General features: G+C 36.1%; 1 protein-coding gene across 2 annotated transcripts in view; it reads right to left on the bottom strand.

Annotated features, from left to right (window-relative positions):
- Positions 1-450: 450 nt before the first annotated feature.
- OCA2 (OCA2 melanosomal transmembrane protein) overlaps positions 451-23663 on the bottom strand; it is a 196448-nt gene continuing 173235 nt past the window's right edge. For both annotated transcript variants that reach the window (XM_085582503.1, XM_085582511.1), the window contains one exon: positions 451-1050. In XM_085582503.1, coding sequence (XP_085438629.1) covers positions 963-1050 — 88 coding nt within the window. In that variant the 3' untranslated portion in view covers positions 451-962. The remainder of the gene's footprint in view (positions 1051-23663) is intronic.

Here is a 23663-nt window from a genome sequence, read left to right as displayed (position 1 = left end):
CACCCACCATTAATTCAGGCCAAATTCACCAAGGTTCTGCAAGATTTGGAATTGAGCTCTTGAGTACCTAACAGGACTTAATACTCATAATGACAATTTTGACCTGTTGTAGTAGCCAATTATATAAAAAAATATATGTGGTTTAAAACATTATCACCAGAGATATGGAAATCAAAACCACAGTATGAGCTTATTCTTCCATATAGTGTATTAACCTATTAAAATATTCAGAGTACTCCTTCACAAAAGTGAATATATGATTAAATGGAAGATGTCTGATGCTTTATCACTACTTATGTTTGTCCTTTTTTAAGAAGAGTGGCATTAGTTTATTTTAAGAAATAAAAAATAGAGGTAGCCTAACACTATTTAGGAGCCTTAAAATGAAAAACAAAGCATCTGGGCAATACAATCCTGTTTCCAAAATAATAATTCCTTCCACAGCACATTTTCAGGACATGTGTTTATTTTTAATGTAGATAATGATACATCCTTCAAAGTGTACAGATATTCTGCTTAACTTTCAATTATTACAACTTGAATATTAATTACTTTCATACAAATAGCTAAATATATTGACAAAGAAAAATGAAGCCCTAAAAAGAAATTACTGAACATCTGCTATTGTGAATGAGTTCTTCATCTGTGACTATACTCAGATTGTGTCAATACAAACTTTCAGGCACAGCATATTCCCTTGAGATGGCTCCTTTTTATCTGCATACTAATAGCATCCATAATGAAATATATGGATTCTTTTAATTTTGATTGTCTAATTCTCCATATTGTTCATAAAACAAAAGGTTAAGAATGACCATATCTGATGTTTATGCCAACAATCATTTTGATTTATACCATATGTTGGGATTTTACACATCATTTTCCTTTCATATGTGTTCTTAGCATTCTGATATAAACTAAACAAAAGGGAAAGCTTATGTGAGTCTTGAAAGTATAAATTACTATGAGTTCCAACCTACTACAACGTGAGCAACGAGAAGATAGCACATCCCAATGGTACAGGACACGATCATCATAGGGAAACCTAACCTGGAACAACAATAAAATAAAGCAAAGATTAATAAGGATACTATAATTTGTTCTCCAATTAATTTACAACAAGGATATTTGGAATTATCCTACACATTCCAAGTGAAAAATATGTTTATAGCAATACCAAAATCAGAGATTTCTGAGCATATAACTGTATCATAATCAAGCTCACCTTTCTACTCCAACCTTAGAGACACGAGGTCAAAATTCCCATAGTTTCATTAGTTTCAGAACATCTTTTCTAATTTACATTGTCTCAGAATCTTGCATGCTTTGTTGTTTTGGCATTTTTAAGGTTTTTTTCTTGTGCACACAACATGCAATTATACAGGTAGAATAACAATTGCTACTAATTATTCAACATTAGAAATTACTTTCAAGCATGCATCCTTTCAGATTAGGTGTGTGATCCTGGTATGGCACTTTGTAACACAATATATGGATCAAACCCATTAAATTGCTTCCCTGTTGATGTGAATCACATACAGCTAGCACTCCTCTTTCATACCTCTCACCATGTCTAACAGACTTGAGTATTAACAGACTGTTGGAAATAAACCCCAGGCAGTTGTAAAATTGCTAAAACTTTACTGTTCTACCCAAAAACCTATTTATTTTTCACCACAGGAGAAGATTTTCAGACAACACCCAGGTTTATTACCTCTCTTTAGACTGACAAACACAGAGAAAGAAACAGACAAGTGAAAAGGATGTTGTGGAGTTGGCCCAGTCCTGATGGCTAAATCTGTAAGTTTTTCAGATATGTGAAAAAGAAATAAGTTTTCTGAAACTCAAAAGCATTATTGTATGATAGCAAGATTTTGTGAAAAAACAGTGCTGTGATCACACTCATTTGTTTTATGTTACTAAAATCACAAGGAGAGCTAAGATGAGAAACGATCATGCCACAAATGAACACCTTTAAACACTTTCTTTTGCCAGATTCAGACAAGAATTTTTGTAAAATTCAGCAACGTTGTCTAAAGTTCAGCATTTTATTAATTCTTTTTCCTGAAATAAGACATACTTACACGTATGGGTATATTAATTCTGCCTTTTTGCCTTACTTTGCCCTTAGGAAGTTACTCGAGCCTTTTCCCCTCTGCCATTACCAACCAAGTACCAAGAGATGACCATTTTGTATGGAACAGGAGGACATTATTCTCTGAGCTTGGTTGAATGAACAAGTCCTTTCTTTAGCAAACTACAGCTAGAAGAGATGTCTTGAGGCATTAAATGTGGCCCCCACTTCCTCAGGCTATGAAGCCCTTGCATAAAATGAAAACAAAACTTCTCAATTGCTCATTGCCATCTGGTTTCTACCTGCAGCTGCAACATTACCCTAAACTCATGAGATCCTCATGAGATGTTTCTTCCATTGCTGTTTCTCTGGAAAGCTGACTGACAGAGGCATAGATGTGATCAGCAGAAGTGCCTTTAAGAGTAATTGGTTTGAGTTTCTGAGAAAGGAATTTTACCAGCTGTGAAGGTCACTGCAAACACAAAAATAATCAGCCCTAGCCTATAAAGTTTGTAGAATAACTGGGAAATTAATGAACACAATAACTCTAAAAAATATGTTGGAATTATTTAGGAAAGAGCAAGTTTGTCCATAATGCCAGCTTCATGGTCACTCAACCCAGTATGGAAATGTGCTCATCTCACACACCTACAGAAATAGATGCAGTCGAAGAGATAAAAAGGAAACCCCGGCAAGACAGAAAATGTGCAAAAAGACTGTCAGACTGACAGATTATTTCATTTCTGTGTCCTTGACACCCCTCTGAAGAAGTTGGCCTGGCTCCTTGTGTACAAGAAATGTCCTTGTGTCCATCACCCTGCAGGATCTGCCTCAGAAGGACAGTTCCCACCATGCCTGGCTCCAGCGGCTGTTTTCTTCATCCCTCTAGGGTTTTTGGCCCTGGTGAGCTGGTCTCTTCTGCCATTTTGGCATCAGGCATCATTATTGCTCTTCTGGCTCTGAAAGCATTGATATTAGGCTGCCATTTGGCTTGGGGAAAAAATTATATTAGAGAGATCTCTGTATCCAAGAAGTGAATGGAGAAAGGTAAAAAAATTGCTAGAAAGGATTAGAGAATTATTGTCACAGCTTTCAAATATTTCCTGAAAAGTCTGAAATGCATTTGGAGGATTTTTTGGGAGGTGGAAGGGAATTTTTTCCCTATGAAAATGAATAAATATACTGCAGAGAAGTGTTATTTGTTTTCCAGTCCAACTGGTCAGATCCTTGCTTTTGAATTACTTGTTTCTTGAAAAAGCTGAATCACTCTTCAATCACTAAATTATGATCAAGCTGATTATATTGTAAAACAGACTAGCTAATGCTTCTCCTGGAGTTATTTTAGGGAAAAGACTCCAAAAAATAAATAAAATAATTTTCTGGCTAAACAGCTCTTCTGCAGACCCCTCCCATTCTTCTGTCAGCCAAACTGATGAGTGTCATTGCCTACAAAAAAAAAAAAAAGAAAAAAAAAAAAAAAAGAAAACCCAGCAATGGCTATAGGAATAAAATAGGTTAGCTAAAAGCCCCTACTACATCCTTTAGTATATTTAATGAATGCCCCCTGTGGCTCTATAAGAGCACTGATAAGAGCAGCGGCTGCTGTTTGACAGAAAACATAGATCTCTTGACCTCATACTTGGTAAACAATGAGCTGGCACTGGGAGGATTGGCAACAGAGCAGATCTTAGTCTGTATTAATGCTACCTAACAAACCTCCCTGGAGAATGCATAGTTGCTCAGCAATGAATGGTAATATGATACCAGTGAAGACTGGCAAGGGGAAGAAAGGATTCAAAAAGATTCAAGGGCTACTTAACCACTGAAAAGAGAACAAAAATGTTTGTTCAAACTTGGAGGAGGTACATGCAAGAAAATGGATTAATTATACAGGGCCACATGCAGAAATTGGCATCATACCATCGTCACAGTGTCAGTCAAATGTGTAGCTGGAGGCAGAAGCAGCCAGCCTGGGGAGGGACTCATTGCACCTCATAGTGTGGATGCTTGCATAGGGCAATTGCAAAGCTGTTATTCTCATTGCATGGGCAATTACCCCACAACTTGAGGTCTGATTTTCAGGCTCGCTGTCCTGAGCACTAATGTAATTGGATCAAATTCAATGTGGAATTTGTGTATCAGAGCAAGAAGAGATAAATGCAGTAAGTATTAGTTACTGCAGAATTAATAGATTCCTTGAGTATCATGGGATTGTGCTATTTACACTATACATTGCTCCTCCCCAAGGAAAAAAAGTTCCTGTCCCAGGCCACATATGACACAATCTATGGCTACAAATGTTTTCTTTAGTTATATTAAGTCCAAGAATGCATATTAAACAATGTAAAAATTACTTCCAGTCACTCTTATTTCCAGCATACCCCTTGAAATCAAAAAGGACCATGTCATTCTTTTGTTCCTCTCCAGGGAGAAGGATCAGCGGAGTTTATCAAAACCTTTTGTGTTCTAAAACTTCAGATTCATAAAAAACACTAATGATCATATTTGCATAAAAGTACATTTTTACATCCTGCACTGCACTTTCCTTGCCTCTTCCTCTCTGCAGACAGAGGATGTATAGAGAGCCTGCATGTTTCAAAAGATTCATCTTGGTTCTCTGCAGCCAGCTGAGGAAGAGTTTACCAGTGCAGAGAGGAAGCATGGTCAGATATAAAAAAGGGAAGTATAACAGGATTTAGCAGTCACCCCCTTTTTCCCCTCCTCCTCTTCATATTAGAAGCTTACATGGAAAGCTCCTATCTAAATGAAATCGCCCAGCCTAAATATACACAAAAAGCAGATGCTAGCTCAGTGTGAGATAGTGAGAATGTTTCAAGTGAGAGCCCCAGGGACCTGTCTTGGACAAAGTTTTACTTATTAATAACTTTGGCGATCCAGTAACAAAAAGCTTGCAAATTGTCCCAGTGTGGGAGAGATGTCAGACTGTGAGAATAGAATTCAGCATGTTCTTTCTTAGCAAATCAAAATGAGAATTTGAAATGAACAAAATGAATCTCTGTGAAGGTAAGTGTGAAATATATATTAGAAGTCAACTGTGGGCATAAAACTAGCAAGAGAAGTGAACCTTTTTGCTGGAAATGACCTAGATGTTTCTAATCTGATTCATTGCAAGATTTCTGGACCTTGTATTTACTTGGAGAAAAGAAAAACATATGATTATTCTGGGAATAAATTCCATTTTTAATAAGTTTCTATGGAAGTGAATATTAGACTTTTCTTAGGTTATAAGTTTATCCAGTATTATTTGCTAAGTAATAACAGTGAAGCCTTTGGGGTCAGATTGAGTTTTCTTGAAGAAACTGGTTTCCTACATTACCTTGCAGCTCTATTTTGTGATGCTTCAAGAGCCAGCAGGATCCAGTATGTGAAAGACCCAGGTTCATTGCCCTGTTCTGCTTGATTTGGAACACAAAATACAAGATGTTCTAATGCATGAAAACCTTGCCTACATGTGCTACCTTCTTTGACAGTTCATAACGTGCACAGCCTGTGCATCCTTGGGGAAATCTGTGGAAGGAGCATGTATCCTAAGAAAGGGAGAACCTTCAGTGGATTCTCAGTGGAAAAGCAACAGCAGAAATCTCCCAAGACCAAACCATTGACAGGGAAAGAAGACTAGCAGTAGACAGGGGTAAGAATTAAAAAAGTATTAAAGCCAACTTCTACTCCTACTTGTATTTGCAATGTAATGCAAAATTTAAATTCAACTGATAGAGTTTCATCAGACTTAAAATTTTGGTTTGTCTCAATTTGTATCAGTTTCATGCTGCAAATTCTACAGAAGTTATAACCTCATTTTTTTGCAGAAACAGGGCCTGGACAGATGGGGGACACTAACTGAACATGAACCATGAACTTGTCTCTGTAACAAAGAAGGCTAATGGTATCTTGGGATGGATAAAGAAAATATTACCAGCAGGTTAAGAGAGGTGATCCTTTCCCTCTATTCAGCACTGCTGAGGCTACACCTGGAGTGCTGGATCCAATTTTGGCCTTCCCAGTACCAGAGACATGGACATAACGGAGCGAGTCCAGTGAAGGCTACAGTGATTACAGGACTGGAAGATCAGTAACAATGAAAGGCCTGAGGGCTGGGGCTGCGCAGCCTGGAGAGGAGAAGGCTCAGAGGGGAACTCATCAATGTGAATAAGCTCTTGAAGGGATTGTGTAAAGAACACAGCACCAGGCCTTTCTCAGTGATGCCCAGTGACAGCACAAAATGAAACACAGGAGGTTCTGTCTGAACGTCAGGAAACACATTTTTTTACTGTGTTGGTGACCAAGCACTGACACAGGTGGCCCAGGGAGATTGTGGAGTCTCTATCCTTGGAGGTATTCAAAAGTCATATGGATATGGGCCAGGGAAATAGGCTCTAGGTGGTCCTGCTTGAAAGGGACCTCCAGAGGTCCCTTCCAGCTTCAACCACTCCATGATTCTCAGACTTATATTCGTTCCTCTTTTATTCAACACAGGATAAGTAGGCATCATCTGCACACCTGAAGACTGACGTCTCATCAGAAAAGATTTCATGGAGAACAGAAGACAGATAATTCTTCTCAATATTGGACAGACTTGCTGTATGCAGTTTTGCTCTGGAATTTTGATAAATATAAAATCATTCTTAAAAGAAAATCTAAAAGTCTCTGAAAGCAGCCTCAAAAAAGACAATCAGGTGTGGACATACTTGGGACATATGTAAGGTTAGTTCTCAGCAAAAGGAAAGTTACATATTTTAAAGAAATATCATAATTCAATTTGCAAAGTAAGTAATTTTCTCTTCAACAAAAGGATATAACCACAATATTTATACTATTTCTTTTTTCCCTTTCTATCAATGCAGAATACCTTCTGAGTGTCCTATCATTTCAGTTGTATCAACCTTTCCATCACTGGTAGTCTTTGACATACTGATCCAGCTTATCTGAAAGTATGGACTTTCCTATCAGCTTAAAGAAAACATATTCAAAATATTTATCATATATCCATGACCCCTTTAAATCTAGACACCTGTTGTAGCTCAGGAAACAGGTGGCTAAAATGGCAAGTGATCATTAATTTAACATTAAATTACTGTGATTTTCATAGTCTGGAATTACATAAAAATTATAGTGCACTTACCTACTAGTTACCATACATAGGAGTTTCTGTAAAATTTAAAACACAGAACCAAACCTATAATTCTATATTCATCTGCTTGCTAAATGTTTAACAATTTCTCATTATATTCTGTCTGTTTGAATCTATGCCAAGAGTTTCCATAGAATTACTGCCTGGAGTAAACTTAAGATAGAGAAAATAAGATCCTGAGCAAGAAAATAGAAGAGTGTTATGGTTTGCCTCCTACCATCTAGAATATTATCCTAGAAGTGTTTGGCTGTAACCTCAACATAGTTATATGCAGAACCTCAACATAGTTATATGCAGAACAAGCAATGGGCCTTTCCTTGGCCTTCCAAAATTCTGATTACTGACAGAAAAATTTCAGATTTTAATTCTGAGAGAACAGTTGGTCTGCCAACTCCACCTGACAGTTCAAATTAATTATCCAAAACCTATTCATATATGGTAAGTTAGTAGCCAGTAAGAAAATTAATGAAAAAAATTGGAAAACACATCACTTCTAGTAAAAAAGATACTGTAATTGATAATTTAAAAATCAGCAAGACAATTGTTAGATGACAAGAATATCTCACCTTTCTTTTAAAAATAAATATACTATTCAAATAGAAAAATGTGAAATCCTGCAGACAGCCAGGGAAGAACACAATCTCAAGTACAGAAACAGATCTGAACACACAGAACTAGTGGTGATATTTTTCTCGGAAAGACCAGCATAACACAGATAAATTTGTCTGTGTGGATCCACCTAGATGCACATAATGCACTTTTGTCAAACAACCCCACTCAGTGCTACAGGTCTGGGAAAGAGTGGCTGGAAATCTATTCCATGGAAAAGGACCTCGGGGTCCTTTGCTAAAAAAGCCAGATGTTGTATAAAAAGGAGTATGTTCCACCCTGTTCCCCTCTTTTTCTCTCTACTTTGAGATTCCCATTCTAGTGCCACACAATGTAATGATAGAGAACTTGTGTACTGAAGTTCACCAGGACAAAGGAGCAATGTAATTGCATTTTAAGAATTAAGAATTTTAATAATTAATAACTTGCTGGTCAACAGCCACTGAACATGAGCCAAATTGTGCCCAGGTGACCAAGAAGGCCAATGGCACCTTGGCCTGTGTCAGAAATAGCATGGCCAGCAGGAGCAGGACAGTGATTGTGTCCCTGTGCTGGTGAGGCCATACCTCGACTGCTGTGCTCAGTTTGGGCCCCTCACTTTCACAAGAAAGACATTGGGGTGCTGGGTTGTGTCCAGAGAACAGAGCTGGCAAAGGGGCTGAGCACAAGTCCTGTGAGGAGCAGCTGGGGAAGCTGGGGCTGTCTAGCTTGGAGGAGACTCAGGGGTGACCTTATTGCTTAACTACTACTGGAAAGGAGGTTGTAGCAACTTGTCAGTTAGTCTTTTCTGAGTAACCAGTGATAGGGCAAGAAAAAACAGCCTCAAGTTTTGCCAAGGAAGATTTAGGTTGGATGCTCAGAACAATTTCTTCACTGAAAAGGTGGTTAGGCATTGAAACAGGCTGCTCAGGAAAGTCACCATCTCTGAAGGTGGACTCTGTAGTATTAGGGTAATGGTTGGACTTGCTAATGTTCTTTTACAAGCTAAAGGATTCTAAGTTTCTACGAATATTTGGGGAACATCTTCTCTATAGAGACAAGTTTATACACTACTAAAAAAGTGTGACATGCCATGATAAAGTGCAACATAAAGATTCAAGATGATCTGTTAGTGCTTTTTGTGAATTTATGTCACCCTTGGATCAATCATGACATATTAACAATATATTTGTTCTCCACGTCTTTTACGCAGATCCCAAAACAAATTTTATTCTCAATTTGTGGCTTCTGGTATTGTTATGAAACCTTCACACCATTCTAAAGTTTAGGAAATGAAAATATATGTAATTGGTTCAGCTTCTTGGGAAAGCCATCCTTATTCCTCTCCCACATATCTGTGTAATGAGGTGTGGTTGTGAGTCTGAGCTTAAGAAGATTAAAATCATCATGGCCAACTAGAAGAGAAAATCAATGAAGCACATCTTGTCTGACAGCACTTGTTCTCATGAATTGTTAGAATGGTTTTTATACAAATATTCTACTAATGAGTTAGATTTATACAAAACTACTGAGGTTTACTGTGCAAAACTTAATGCATTAGGACTGTGGAAATAGGTTTTGCAATATTTGCAGTTTCTGTATATTATGAAATATTTAATATATTGTAAACTCACTTCTGACTGTTATATGCTTTTCTGCCTTGCAAAAAGCAAATTTGAGGCTTAAGGACATTTTTCCTAAAATACCTTTTTATAGCTAAAATCTCCTGCTATATAAATGTCACATAAAATAAAACGTTTTGCATGTTTTTGAAACAAACTGTATCTCCCCATTCTTTAGACTACAATGTATTTGTATATGGTTTAAGCAAATCAAATATAATGGATGTGGCAGAAATTTACTGTGATTTGTTTTAGTTCCAAAATGTTTCAAATTAAATAACCTTTACTAACTCGTTATTATCTTGCTTTTTCTTAGCAAGGATTCAGGAGAGGAAGTTGCTTGAATGTTATTTCCATTAATGTCCTTAATTCCAACCCTCACAAATGGTATCTTGGGGCACTTTTCTAAGGTTTTATTTTCTTCCAAATGGATTCTTTTATTTTGGTTAAAGCACAAGATAAAAGGAAATTACATTTTATGGTAGAGAGTAATCAGCCCATTCTTTAATAATTTCATCAGAGTACATTCAACTATTTTTAAAACCCTAGACTTTGCTAAAAAAGCCAGATGTTGTATAAAAAGGAGTATGTTCCACCCTGTTCCCCTCTTTTTCTCTCTACTTTGAGATTCCCATTCTAGTGCCACACAATGTAATGATAGAGAACTTGTGTACAGAAGTTCACCAGGACAAAGGAGCAATGTAATTGCATTTTAAGAATTAAGAATTTTAATAATTAATAACTAGAAGGATGTTCCCTGTGCACTAATGATTATTTTTCATTATGAATTCAGCAGATGCCTCCCAGTAAAAGGCTGTTAATGATGTTAATAAAGGCCAGTAAACTTTCCACCACAAACCCTATGCTACAGGCTGCACAGCCTAAGGGAGCAGCAGAGAGTGGAGATTTTCAATCCAGCAGGGTACACTTGGAGCTTTCCCTCCCACCCACCCTGAAATGTTAACCAAAGGCAAATGAAGAGGCAGATGGAGCCTCACAAGCCCTCACTGCCATCATGGTGCACTGCAGAGTGCAGGCCATTCTGCCCCAGAGAAGCCGCAGATCTGAGCTCTTAATTGCTCTTTACAAGGAAAACTTTTATAAACAGGTCTAATTTTAAGAGCACTAGCAAACTTAGGTTAAATTAAATTAATCCTATTCTAAGTGCATCCATTCCACAGCATGTTAAACTTCCCATATAAAAAGTATTAGAAAATAAATAATGTATAAATATATCCTTTGGACTGTCACAGATATATATACCAACATTTTTAACGAGATGAAAGAAAATCATAGAATCATAGAATGGTCTGGGTTGGGAAGGACCTTAAAAATCATCTAGTTCCAACCACCCTGCAGTGGGTAGAGATAACACCTCACTAGATCAGGTTCCTCTGAGCTCCCTCCAGCCCAGTTTTAAACACTTCCAGGGATGGGACATCCACAATCTCTCTGGGCAATCTGTTCCAGTGTCTCACCACCCTCACAGTAAAGATTTTTTTAATATCTAATCTAAGGCTGCTTTCTGTTTGGAGCCTTTATGATCTTGTAAATAGTCTGTCTTTCTCATAGTCTCCCTTCAGGTACTAAAAGACCACAACAAGGTCACCCCATGGAGACCTAACAGATGGAGAAGATGGAAAAAGTGTCATGTGGGAAGGCAAATAAGTACCACCAGCAGGATGATTAAACATGGGTTTAGCTACATGAGCAGTTCACAGATACTGTAATCAATCTGTCAGAAGCGTCACTGTCTAATTGTTACAGATGTCCAATTTAGGCCTTAAGGCACTTCCAACTGATAGGGCAGAGCTTGAGAAAATCCAGTTCTCAATTCCTAAAAATGTACTACATTTTCAGAAATTTATTTGAGAAAACCACATTAGTCCTGGTCTTTTTATCTAACCCACACCATCATGAGTATTATTCATTCCTGTGTTGGGAATAGGAATTAGAGTGTCTAAAATGAGGGAGAAACAGAAATAAAAGCACTGGATTTCTTTTTAATTATGAAGATAATTACTATATATTTTCAATAAGTGGGTGAAAATTAAGATGCTTGCTACACTGATTTCTGCCTCCCTCCTCCCACCTGAAACTCTGCACTGGAAGGGAAGGATCAGGATCACTATTCCTGGAATGCAAGCATGCAAATGGGTCTGCACTTAACTGATAGCAGAGCACAGGAGGGTAATAGAAGTGCACTAACAAGTGAGTTATGTAGGAGGTGGCCTGGGTCAGTGATTTACACCCAGGCTACACGTAGGTACCCCAGTCTTCATCTTTTTTCTGTTTTAGTCCTTTGAACAGCTTGGACGGTCAAACACTTGGTTTAAGTGTAATCAAGTGATTCTGAACCATTCCTAAGTCCCACCAGAGAAAAACAAAATTGATTTTCTAAAATATCAAGATTATTATTTCAGATATGTTTAAGATACAATCCTACAATCCTTACAATCCTTATTACTATCCTTACAATATCCTTACAATTAAATATGAGTATTTATTGAGTAGAATATTTAGGGTTTTTTTCCTTTTGCCTTTAGAAAATATATTATTTAAATAATTTCTATAATACTAGAAAAATAATTCATCTACATGATGACATTTAGTTTTGAATCTCTAATAGTTTTTTTTTTCTTTATTATCACCAAGCAGTAAAGAAAATAACAAATGGTTTAATAACAAACACAGAAAAAGACAAAAAAATCCCAACATAAATACTTCTAAAATTGTTTAGTAACAGTACCACAGTACCACAAAGGAGAAAAAACAAAACACAGAGGTCCTCCAGCCCAGAAGTCTTTTATAAACTTTCTTAGGAATAATCCTTTCCTCTTTCTTTACTGGACTTTTTAAAGATGTGAAATAAAACTGCTACCTCACAAGAAAAACAAACAAAAAACCAAACAAAAAAAAACCACAAACAAACAAAACTTCCCAACAACCCAAACAAACACCCCCAAAGAAAGCTCCCCAAACCAATAAAATTTTATTTATTTTTCAGAGTTAGTTTTGTACCTCCTCCCATAAAGGCAGTTCTTAGTCACTATCAGTTTAAAACCACACTCATTACCTAACCACTGCTGTTTTAGCTTATTGAGCTCCTATTTTTTCTGTTTAGAACTTTAGAGTAGCCCTATTATAAGTAACCTTCATTGCAGCTGAAAAACTGAAAGTAATAATCAAGATGTTAGAATTCAAATGTTTTACTAGTGCTGTTTATATTAATGCAGTACCCCTGAGTGCAAATATAATCAGGAAGAGGAATTTTTTTAAGTTATCAAAATTCACTGCTAAGTTCAAGCAGCAAAAAAGCAAGGAATACAGTAAATACTACCACAACTTTTGTGTGAAAAATAGTGTCAAGAAAATAAAACTCTATTTCCTATTCCATAAAAAGCACTACTTCCTTCAAGCTGCTCAAAATTTAAATATATTACAATGAAAATAATGTAAATAGTAAATCCTCCTTTCTTCTGATTGTGCTGGGAGACACCAGGATAGTCTGTTTAACACATTATCTAGCAAGAGGGAAAATCACATTGCTAGTTCTACTAAAAATATCAAATTATTTGAGACAATTAAATGCCCTGGAAAATTCTATTATGGTGTGACTCCAAATATCTGTATGATGCTTTGGCAGGCAAAAAAAAAGGTATTGGATAAAGCAAACTCTAGCTGCAGAAAAATTAGTATTTTCTCATAAGAAGGCTTTTTAGTCAGGGTATATATGGCAAATATATGTTTCATACTGACAGTGTTCTCTGAGTTTCCCAGATTTCATATCTCTTTCTGCCATCTAAGTTATCTTTTTGTTTGGATCTTCTACAAATTGTTTTGCAAAACAGTGTTTGGAGATACAGAATTTCTCCAAGCAAGTATTCTCCAGCCAGCACTGAATAATTCTGGTAATTGCAAAAATACCCTATTTAATTAGAAAATTGTTTTCTAATTTCAACAATGTTTGAATAACACTCTTCTTCAGCAACTATAGTGACTATCTAATCAAATTGAGCATGTTGTAATTAACTAAAATTTTGGCATTTGATGAATCTGAATGAAGCTGAAAAAAGTAGGATTTTTTTGGAAACTAAAACCAATTTATATCAGAACATGAGATATTACACACGTGAGAATTTAAATATGTGTTACTCAATACAAAGAACTGTGTGTGAACTTCGTATCAACTCCCAGGTGGCACAGAAACAGAAAGTGAGTTAAGGCAGTTTGGCTTTTTTTCTCTCCAAGTTACAAAAAGCATTTAAATGAACAAGAACTTCACTAATGCTTCTCTTCTTACAATCACATCTGCTTGCCTGGACTTGTTCCCTTCTCAAGCTCCTTTTCCTCCCTGCTTGCACCAGCTGATTTATCCACAGCTTTGGACACACTCTTTGTTGGAACAGGACTATGTTGTCCCACGTCTTTACGAGCTCCAACCCTGCTGCTGGGCACATGACTTATACTCTGAAATGACCTTCCAGGAGCTGTTTCTTTCCAGCAACTACAATGAGAGCCAAGTATGGAAATAAAGATATCAACACTATAGAATGAAAGAATGAGGTGAGATGAATCTTGCCTTTACTGACAAGGAGCTCCATCAACACTAGAAAACAAAGAAGCCTTATTTCATATCTATTTGTCTTAAGTCTGATTGACTTTCTGTCTAAGTAGAAACCTTTCTTCTGTAATGTATAATGATGCTCACCTACATAGATTTTTTCAGTGTGTAAAGAAGTGTGGCCTCAGACTGCTCTTTCCCTCAGTAAGAATATTAATAGGGTTTCTTTCCTCTTCCCAGCCACCAACTTTGATGACATTTCAGGGATTTTAATTATACTTGAGAAATCAAGCCCCCTATCTCCACCATTCTCTCCCCTGCCAAAAGTGTTTGAAGTTGACAAGCACATTCAGAAGTCATTAGGTGGAAAACACAGTGACACATTCACAGCAATGATTGTACAGGAAAGCAGAGGAAAAGTTAGGCTTTGTTGGAAAGAAAGGAACAAAATACTTTTCAAAGGCATTCTTTTTTTTTTTTTTTTAACATATTTTTTACAAGGAGATAACTTGATATGACTCAAGAAGGATTAGAGCAAAGGATCTAGCTTTGCATGTGCATCCATTATATAGTTCTAGTCTCCAATTTAATCAAAGTGCTTATAGGCGTGGGAAGGTAACAGAAAGAGAAAGAAATGTACAGGTAAAATTTGGCTTATATTTTGAAATTCCATGTAATTCCTAAGGAATTGTTAAGTTATATCAGAAAACTAAAATTCAGTTATTGAAAAAAGAAAACATTATAATCACAATTTAATTTTAAATTGCAATATGATTTAGAGTGTTGCTGTTAGTACCACCACAGCATATACTTCCAACTTTAATAGGAAGTAGAAAAGTGAAGTTCCATTTACTGAAATATTTTTAAAAGCTGTATGACTTAATGAATAACGTCTAACAAAGTTCAAAGGCTTCAAGAATTAATCAGTTTACAACTCAGATGTACACCTATCAAACATGAAAACATTACTGAAGTAGGGAATAATATATAATTATGGCTCAAAGCAATAATGCTTCTACATGCAATTTTTATTATGAATAGTCACATATTCTAAATAGTGTTCAGAAATCTCACAAAGCAAAAAAAAAAATAATATTCCATCAGGGTACCTTAAACCTGAAAACTCCAATTATTCTTATGATGAAGTATAATATCTGCCAAAATATAAAGAACAAGCAAACAAACTATTTGCATGTATTTGTTGAAAGTATTAAGGACTAAAAGTGGTTTTGAAGACTTTTTGTAAATGCAACTACATTATTAATTTTGTACCAAATATACCATGTCCTGGTAGTTACAATGGAAATAAACAACTTGCACAAATGTCCCTGGAGTAATTTATTTAATGATAAGCTTCAGCACATATTTAGTGTTTCAAATTCATCTGTGCATTGACGTACTAATTACTAGCACTTCAGAATATACACTGACTAAATATACTTTGTGTCAGAAGAATATACTCAGATTTATAGTACAATATTGAAAAGATGGGATAATCTTAGTAACCATTTAACTGAGGAGATATTTATTCTGCAGTTTGAATAGAACAATGAGACACCACTGAAGGCCATGTAAACATGGGAAGTGATTGAAGACTTAACCAACAGCTTTTTGAATATCAGTATACCAGATATAAAGCATCTTTTCCTTGGTATGCATGTACATGCATTTCTGGCAGAGAAAAGAAATTATTCATGCTGTAAGTCAAAAATCTCTGTGGGGCCAGTGAGAAAGATATACATTACCTTCTGCCTATTTCTCCTTGTAAAGAGCATAAATCTTGTGCAATATTCACAGCATCTGGTAGCATCAGCTCCACAATCTAATGCAGACCATGCAGTTTTCCTCTGTTAGTGTATATATATGAAAAAATAGGCTTTTTCTTCAACAAGATGTAATGTAAACTACAGCTACCAAGAAGAGACTTGATTTCAAGTCGCAGTTTGGCCCCCTTTTTTTTCTTCTGCTAGTGACAGAAATTTTTAAAATACTTGATAATAATAGGACATTTCATTTTATTGCCAATAAAATCACTCTCACTGGAGTTCCCTCCACTGACCTCTTAAGTGAAATTAGAAGCAATGCTCCTTTCTCTTCCTCCCGGCAAGTCACTGGTTTTGACGTCTGCCTGTACTATTCTTGGCCTTGGAGGCCTCTTCCTCTTACAGCTCTCCACTGATCTCTCTTCACATCTATGTCAGTGTATTCTCTTGCCAAAGAAATGCTGTTCTTGACCCTCTTCTCCCACTTCCCTTGCTTCTCATTCCAGATAATTTCACCACAATCTACATGAAATTCAGCAGTCTTCTGTGCTGACAATTCACTGATCTTGTTCCCTCCAATTAATCTAACCTCACTCTCTTCAAATCAAAGTTCAGTACATTCCTTGGCCAGGTCTTCACTGATGCCTAGCTATCACTTTACATGCCAGCCAGCTCCATTCTCTTTTTTTTTTACCCCTGCAAATCTTGCTGTTTATCTCCTTTTCTAATAGCACTATAACTGTACTCCTTGTCCTTGCATATAATTTTAGTCCATTTGGGTTCATACTTCAAGTTACTTCTAAAGCTCTTACAGATTAGTTCTGCTTAATTGTTCTTTCCTGACTATTCACATAACTAAAATGCTAATTTATGGCTTTCCTACCCCAGCCTTTCAATGTTGTTTCCTTTGACTTCAAGAAATACCAAGGATTTTTCTCCAGATGCAAAAGTTTGGTCATTGCAGGATTCTCTTTGAATCCCTTCACCAATTCTCTTCTTACAAAGGCACAAACATTGTCATCTTACATAGTCTAGTACTCCACTGTTCATCGAAGGTGCAATGCTTCCAGCTGCATCCCAGTGTTAGACCTCATCACCATTTGTTATATTTCAAGTTAATAGCTTACTCCCAAAAAGCTTCCTAGCACTGGTAGAGATGTCCCAAACTGCCTGTAAAGTCATCACATCGGTATGCTTCTACTTTTTTCCCCCTGGCACAACTGACAGTATCAGACATCTTTGCAGTTCAGTTTTACATTTCTTTGCGTTTCTCTCTCAGCTGGACTAGCTAGCATCACCAAACTTGGGGTGTCCAAAATTGAGGCACTCTGAACTGGGCAGCAATCTGTGCAGCTATCAGAAAGAGACAAGTACATATACACACATGAACACTGAGGTCCCTATCTGTCTTCAGATCAACTCACATATTTTTTCCCTAAAGTCAGTAAGTCATCTAATAAAATAATCTACTTCTTTCTGCAAAACTTCTGTGTGCTACGTCCTTAACAAATGCAGCAACATCTCTGTTCTCTAGAGAGAACAAGTGCATGATGACAATGGAGATCTCATACATACAGACACAAACCACAAAAGGTCAATTATTCCTGACTGAAGGGAAGCCACCTGCAGTGCCAGGTAGTACTGGTTTCAAAGTAAAATAGAGGGAGCAAAAAAGGTTTCCAGATATCTGATTTATGTGAAACAGTCTATGTATGATTAAAATGCAAAGGAGGTAAGAAGAAGCTATGAAAAGAGCTACAGCTGAGTATGAATGGTAGCAAATGAAGAAGAGAAAGGGAACTGTTCCAACAGAGGATACCCCATTTCTCAATGCCACTATTTATCTATGCCAGATTCTTCCTCACTTTTCTTAGAGAAAGATTTTTTTCTGTTTGCCATTTGTGGATATTTTCTGGCACATCTCCATGACCATTTGTGGTGTATCATCTTTTACTACACAACTGGCTGTCATACTTTAGGAATGGTACTCCCCAGTTCAGTGCCCCCACCAAAACTTTCCATACCAGAGGCCACTCATCTTTTCCCCACCATAGGAAGTAGAGGGCAGGTTAAACACCTCACTTTAGTAGCCTAAATTAATCTTCTCTTTGTATTTATTACTGCTGAACAATCTTATGTCAAGACTACATGTTGGCTGGACAGGAGCCATGTTTTTGATCAGAGTTTTACTATGCCTTGCCTTTTTAAGTGTTCTGGACATTGGCAAGAACTTGTATCTGTGGCATCAGCAAGTGCAAAACTCAGCACAACTGACCCAGGAGGAGCAGGCAGCTTGGGGCTGAAAACATGCACATTGATGCCATCCTCATGGATGGAAACTACCTGCACAGTAACTGTGCCTTCTACTGGCATGGCATAAACCAGAAGCACAGTATATTTCCAAATGAAGTGCTTACAAGAAGAAACACATTGGACTTCAAAAACTGAATTAGTATCAAAAGAGCAATAAAAAAAAAATATTGCAGAAAATATTCTGCAATACAGAAAGATTTTGCCTTGACTGTTTCAGGTTACAATCCTGGTAATCAAGAGCAATTTAGTTACTTAACATTGTGCTAGCCTCAGGAACTGATAGATATCTCCTACAGCCTGAGGATATGACCTTTTACATTAATTTATACACCTGCAACTTATATGGTAATGTATGTTTATGTAAATTCAATTTAAATTGAACAAGCATTGAAAGAAAAATAAAGGGTAGTATCAGCAACAAACAGATGCAAATATTGCTAGATTAACCAGGCAATTTTGGTCCTAAAGCTAGACAAGAGACCCAAGAGCCATTTTCTGTTCTATTAGCAGCCTTGTAAATACCACTCAGCAACGTACAGTTCCATCTGGCAGAAGACATTTTTTTGCATTAGAATTCTGGTATTACCTCCTGGCTTACACCATGCCACTGAACCATCTCACAGGCTCTGTACATAATCCAATAGTGCCTACAGTGACACTCTGGATGTCTGCATTAAGAAAAAAATGTGTCCTTTCACAGGAAGAGATAGAATAAATGTACAAGACATTCTGGAAATATCATTAAAAAGCATAGGAAATATTTTTCCTTTTTCAACAGTATAATTAGAAGGACTCCTGTTCTCTGCATAAATGCCCATACTTGAAAGAGGCATGAGCAATATATTAGAGTTTATCAAAAGGGCATTGTCTGTTTAAATAGATTGACAAAGTTAAACTTGGAGGTTCTTATGTTGATTTACCAATTTTTTATAGTTAAATCCTCCCTTCCCTCCACTATGAGTTTGGATAAAGATGCAAAAAACAGAGGCTGTCTCTTTGTAAAAAATCCCCTTTCTATGGCAGCAAAATTGATACATAAGCCAGACCAGTAGATTCTCTCCCACTGTCACGACATCCTAGTGTCCCTGCTATTACTTAATATTTACCTGCAAAGCTGTCTCATTCATCACTCATCTCTAGAGCAATAAACAACCCTATCAACCCTTTCAAACTTGGATATTTTTATTCCTCTTTATGCAAGGATGTCTTCATTTTACAACTTTACGTATCAGGAATTTTCATGCGCTTACTGTGAAGTATGTACTCCCTGATCTTTTGTGATACATACATGTGGCCCTTGAATTGCAAGAAGACCAAAGCTTTTGTGGCATATTTTCCCTGGACTGCTAAATTATTTACATCTTCGTATAAATTCACAGGTTCTAGGCCAATTCAGGTAAGTATGGGTATATTAGGACAGTTAGAAAAAATCAGCTGTTAAATGGAAAACTAGTTCCAATCTTAACTACTTTGTATTACACTTCCTGAATCAAATGCTAATGAAAAATATATCCTCTTCTGCACTAATTAAAATATATTTTAAATCTTTTGCTAGCAAGGTAGTTCTCTTTTATTTCTAGCTAAGGAACTATAAATAAGGACTTTGCTTTTTAATTAAATACAATGTTTTAAGAAATGAGACACCAAACTGAAATGATAAAACAAAGTTGATGTATTAATATCTCCATTGGATTCTCTAAAAATATTTTCTCCTTCAAAGCTCATCCTGTAAATAGAAGTTACCATCAGAGATTCTAGAAAGAACAGATGTTTTAATTTCAGATTGCTATTTTTGTAATCCAAAATAGCTCAGCAGCTAGACAGTAAAACATACTTTGTGAACACATGTATGTGGAAACCTTTCCAGCTGAAGCAAATGTTAAGAAAAATTTTTAAAAAAACAAAACTGGCTAAACTGAAAAACATATAACTTATATATGCTAAACTGCAAATTTAAGATTTATTTTAGTAAGATTCAGCACCAGGAACTCTAATCATGACATACAAGGAAACTACTATATGGGGAAACAAAATGCTCCTCTTATTGGCTAACAATGCCCTTTTTCTTGTAGAACATTTCTGAAGGCTCTTTGAAGATATTACAAAGCTAAAATAATCCTCCAGGAATCCTTAGGAAAATGAAAAATGCAGGCTTTATGCAAAATATACCAAACAAAATATCTCACTGGTGTGGCTAGCACACTGTGTAGGGGACAAAATTTTTAAAATCAATTTATTTATATTTTTTTTGATCCAGTTTAACAAAGTACTTAACCCATCTGACTATTTTTTATTTTAATGATCAAAATTAGAGATATTACTGGAAAACAATAGAATCTGGTTATTTTATATGTCTCTTGGGTTTTTTTGTGCATTAGTATGAATTTGAGGTATGAAGACAAGTGATATCACATCATCTATATGAATAAGGTCATGAGAACAGAAGATTTCAGATTTACTTTTGACTTTCAGCAGAGCTTTTGTTGAGTGGACTTGCTGTTAATTTCAAATTCTTCCAATTTGAGATTCAGATTATTCTTTCATCAATGTTGAGAATTTATGGAAAAAATTCCAGTTATGCTGGGTTTAATAAAAGCAAATTTAATTGTAGTCACAAGTTGAAATGAGTCCTGTTATCCTAAACTACCTGTAACCAGTCTTGGCAATGGTAAACATACAGAAAGATCACACTTTACATCACAAAGACCCTGAGAACAGACAATATTTTATTTTCCATTCCTGCATGAAGAAAAATGACAAATTATAAGAATTATCATTTTATCATTTGATAATGATAATTTGATCATTTTAATGTTAAATGTCATTAAATCCCTAACAGCTGGAATACATAGCTGTATGCATACATAGCTGTATGCATACAAAGGCAGAAATTGTTCCTTTGTAATACACATCATGCTTCAATTAATTATTTTATTTATTAAAATTATCAGCATCTACATAGAAATGAGAATACTTTCTTATCAAAATAGTGTATCATTTTCAACAGGAATTCATTTATCCTAACAAAAATTTTCAGCTGCTTTCAATCAATATGTCATACAGAAATAGCCATATTTAATGCTGAAATTTGTGAAGAGTAGGTTCATGTCTGGGGTATAGCTGACTAGATGATCCTCATTTAAGGAAAATTATAGACCACTTCTTTAGGAATTGAACAAAGGATGTAGGAAACCAGCCACAGAAGCATTAAAAAGGACATTCAGGGTAAAATTTATAAGATTATTATGAATAATATTGAGAATAATTCCTCTGGAACCACAGGTGTCTCCATGAAGTATAAACATAAACAACTAATCTTGTATTTCTTGCACAGCAAAACTTCCCCCCAGTCAATAATACTTTAAGATTTCTCTTTTGTACATGATCAGAGTTGAAGATCATGTCTATCAACAATGCACTATTCTTACAAACATTATTCTCACAGAATTTGAAATTTGCTGCATGTATCCAGCATGACCTTTACACTTTAATAAATAATAAATGAGAAATGCAGAACTTATGTGTAAGTCTGTTATGTGAGAACAGAAGTGTCAAAACATATACAAAATTTTCCCTGGAATGAGAATCTTAAGATGAAGCAAACATAACTTTTGCTGAGTTATTTTCAGCAGACTAAATGGCTGACAGGTAAAGAATTGTAGTTTGTTAACTAAATACACTTTACATCTGGGAATGAAAAAAAAAAAAATCAGTGTCCTTCCACTTCTGTCTCCTAAATATACTGCACAAATGATGCCTGCTTCCTGCATATATATTTTTTATATAAATTGAAATACAATGTCTGGGCGCACCTTTCCATGACAACCTTCACCAAGAAGGTATCAGTAAGGCACAGCAGAAGAATCCTTTTCAAATCCCCATATTCCCAGGGAATCAGATCTTGCTTAGCACATGGCTACACTTCACTGTGAACTGCCCTGGAAATTACAGGGTTAGGAGGGAAAGAGCACATGGAGAGTAGGGAATACAAGGGAATGAGAGCCACCAGCCCTGCTGAAAACATGGTTCTGTCTCATCTCACCCCCACCCTGCCTTCCTAAGGACAGAGCCCTCACCTCTGTCCTCTCCTCACCAGAGCACCTGACTCTGCCACCTGACATCTGAAATGCAAAAAATCATAACAAGACCACCAAAGGCCCCAAAACAGCATGTGGTTGGCTCAAGAAGGAAGTTGCCATTTAAAGCCCCTTTCACTTATATAGCCAGATAAATTCGAGATTTGAACCTGGCTTGGGCAGATCCTGGTCAAAAGTCCTGACCACTGGCCTAGGAACCATGCAGGAGCTTGGGCAGCTGTGCCTTGTCTCTGCCTTTCTCCTTATTCTCACACATCTGTGTGGGGCAGGAAAAGGTTACATGGCACTGGGCTGGAAATAATAGGGAAAGAGATATGAACAGAGAGACAGTAAAGGACAAGAAAAGAAACTAGAGACAATGAAGGTAAATGAATGGGTTACAGTGTCCTAAATTTTCAGCGCATATATTATTTCAGTGTACAAAATTCCTATTGATATGTTTCTGTCCTGGTTATTGATTATTTCCTCTTTTGCATTTTCCTTTGAATACTTTTTGCACAATATCAGTGTATGCCTAATGAGAAACTTATTCTGGGATTCAGCTCCAGATTCAGACACACATGGATGAGAACTGTATGTGAAAGAGGTTTTTTTTTGTCTAATTTCCCACAGCAGAAGGTGGAAAATTTAGTGTGTTTAGGCAAGTGAATAAAGGCTTACATACCCACCAGGAGCTTGGATGGGAGCTTAGACAATTATCTATTATCAAATCAGGCATTGCAATTCAAGTTTAAACCCATCTTCTGGTAAAATGTTGTCTTGAGAATCAAGATACTTTTATCACATGAAGATTGGCCAGAATAAAAATAATATTAAGATAGTACATTCCTTCACCTTTTGTTCTACATTTTTTTGGAGTAAAAAATGCCAAGAAAATTTAGTGCTTGAATTGGTCAATAACTGAAGACTAAATTATTTCAAAATTGATGTGGGTTTGATTTACTTTTTTTCAAATGAACTGTTAATTAAAAATTTTGAAATAATGACTTTTAATTAAATACACTATATTAATGCATAATTATTCTCATTTCTAATGTGGCATTCATAGACATATCCACATTTGTGTATAAATACCATTAAATTTTGTCTATATAAAGTGATAGATTTTACCCGTTCATTCTCATGAATCAGGAAGTGGTAAAAGTCAAGTGTCATGTATCAGTATTTATTTTATAATGTGCTACAGTAAAGCCTTTATTTTAGAGCTGCTAAAAATAAACTATATAAGTACTTGCATTATTTAAGATACAATATGTATTATTTAACTTTGTAACACAACAGCATAGAGTTGGTTTTGGTCAGCAGAATAAAGGGGATATCAAGAAGCTAATTATCCCTATCTCAGGATATCTCTTCAAAATGTCAGGACAATTCTTCCCTTCCCTCTCCACTGAATGCAGAAGGAATACAAATGAACAGGCTGAATTACATGGATGAACTTGAGTGTGATGAGTCATATTTGAAGTCAACTATCCTATTTCTAACTGTTGTCT

This window comes from Lonchura striata, chromosome 1, assembly GCF_050655825.1.
Source record: "Lonchura striata isolate lonStrDom1 chromosome 1, ASM5065582v1, whole genome shotgun sequence".
Lineage (NCBI taxonomy): Eukaryota > Metazoa > Chordata > Aves > Passeriformes > Estrildidae > Lonchura > Lonchura striata.
The sequence above is the reverse complement of the archived record's forward strand: the minus strand, read 5'-3'. Positions and strand labels throughout refer to the sequence as shown.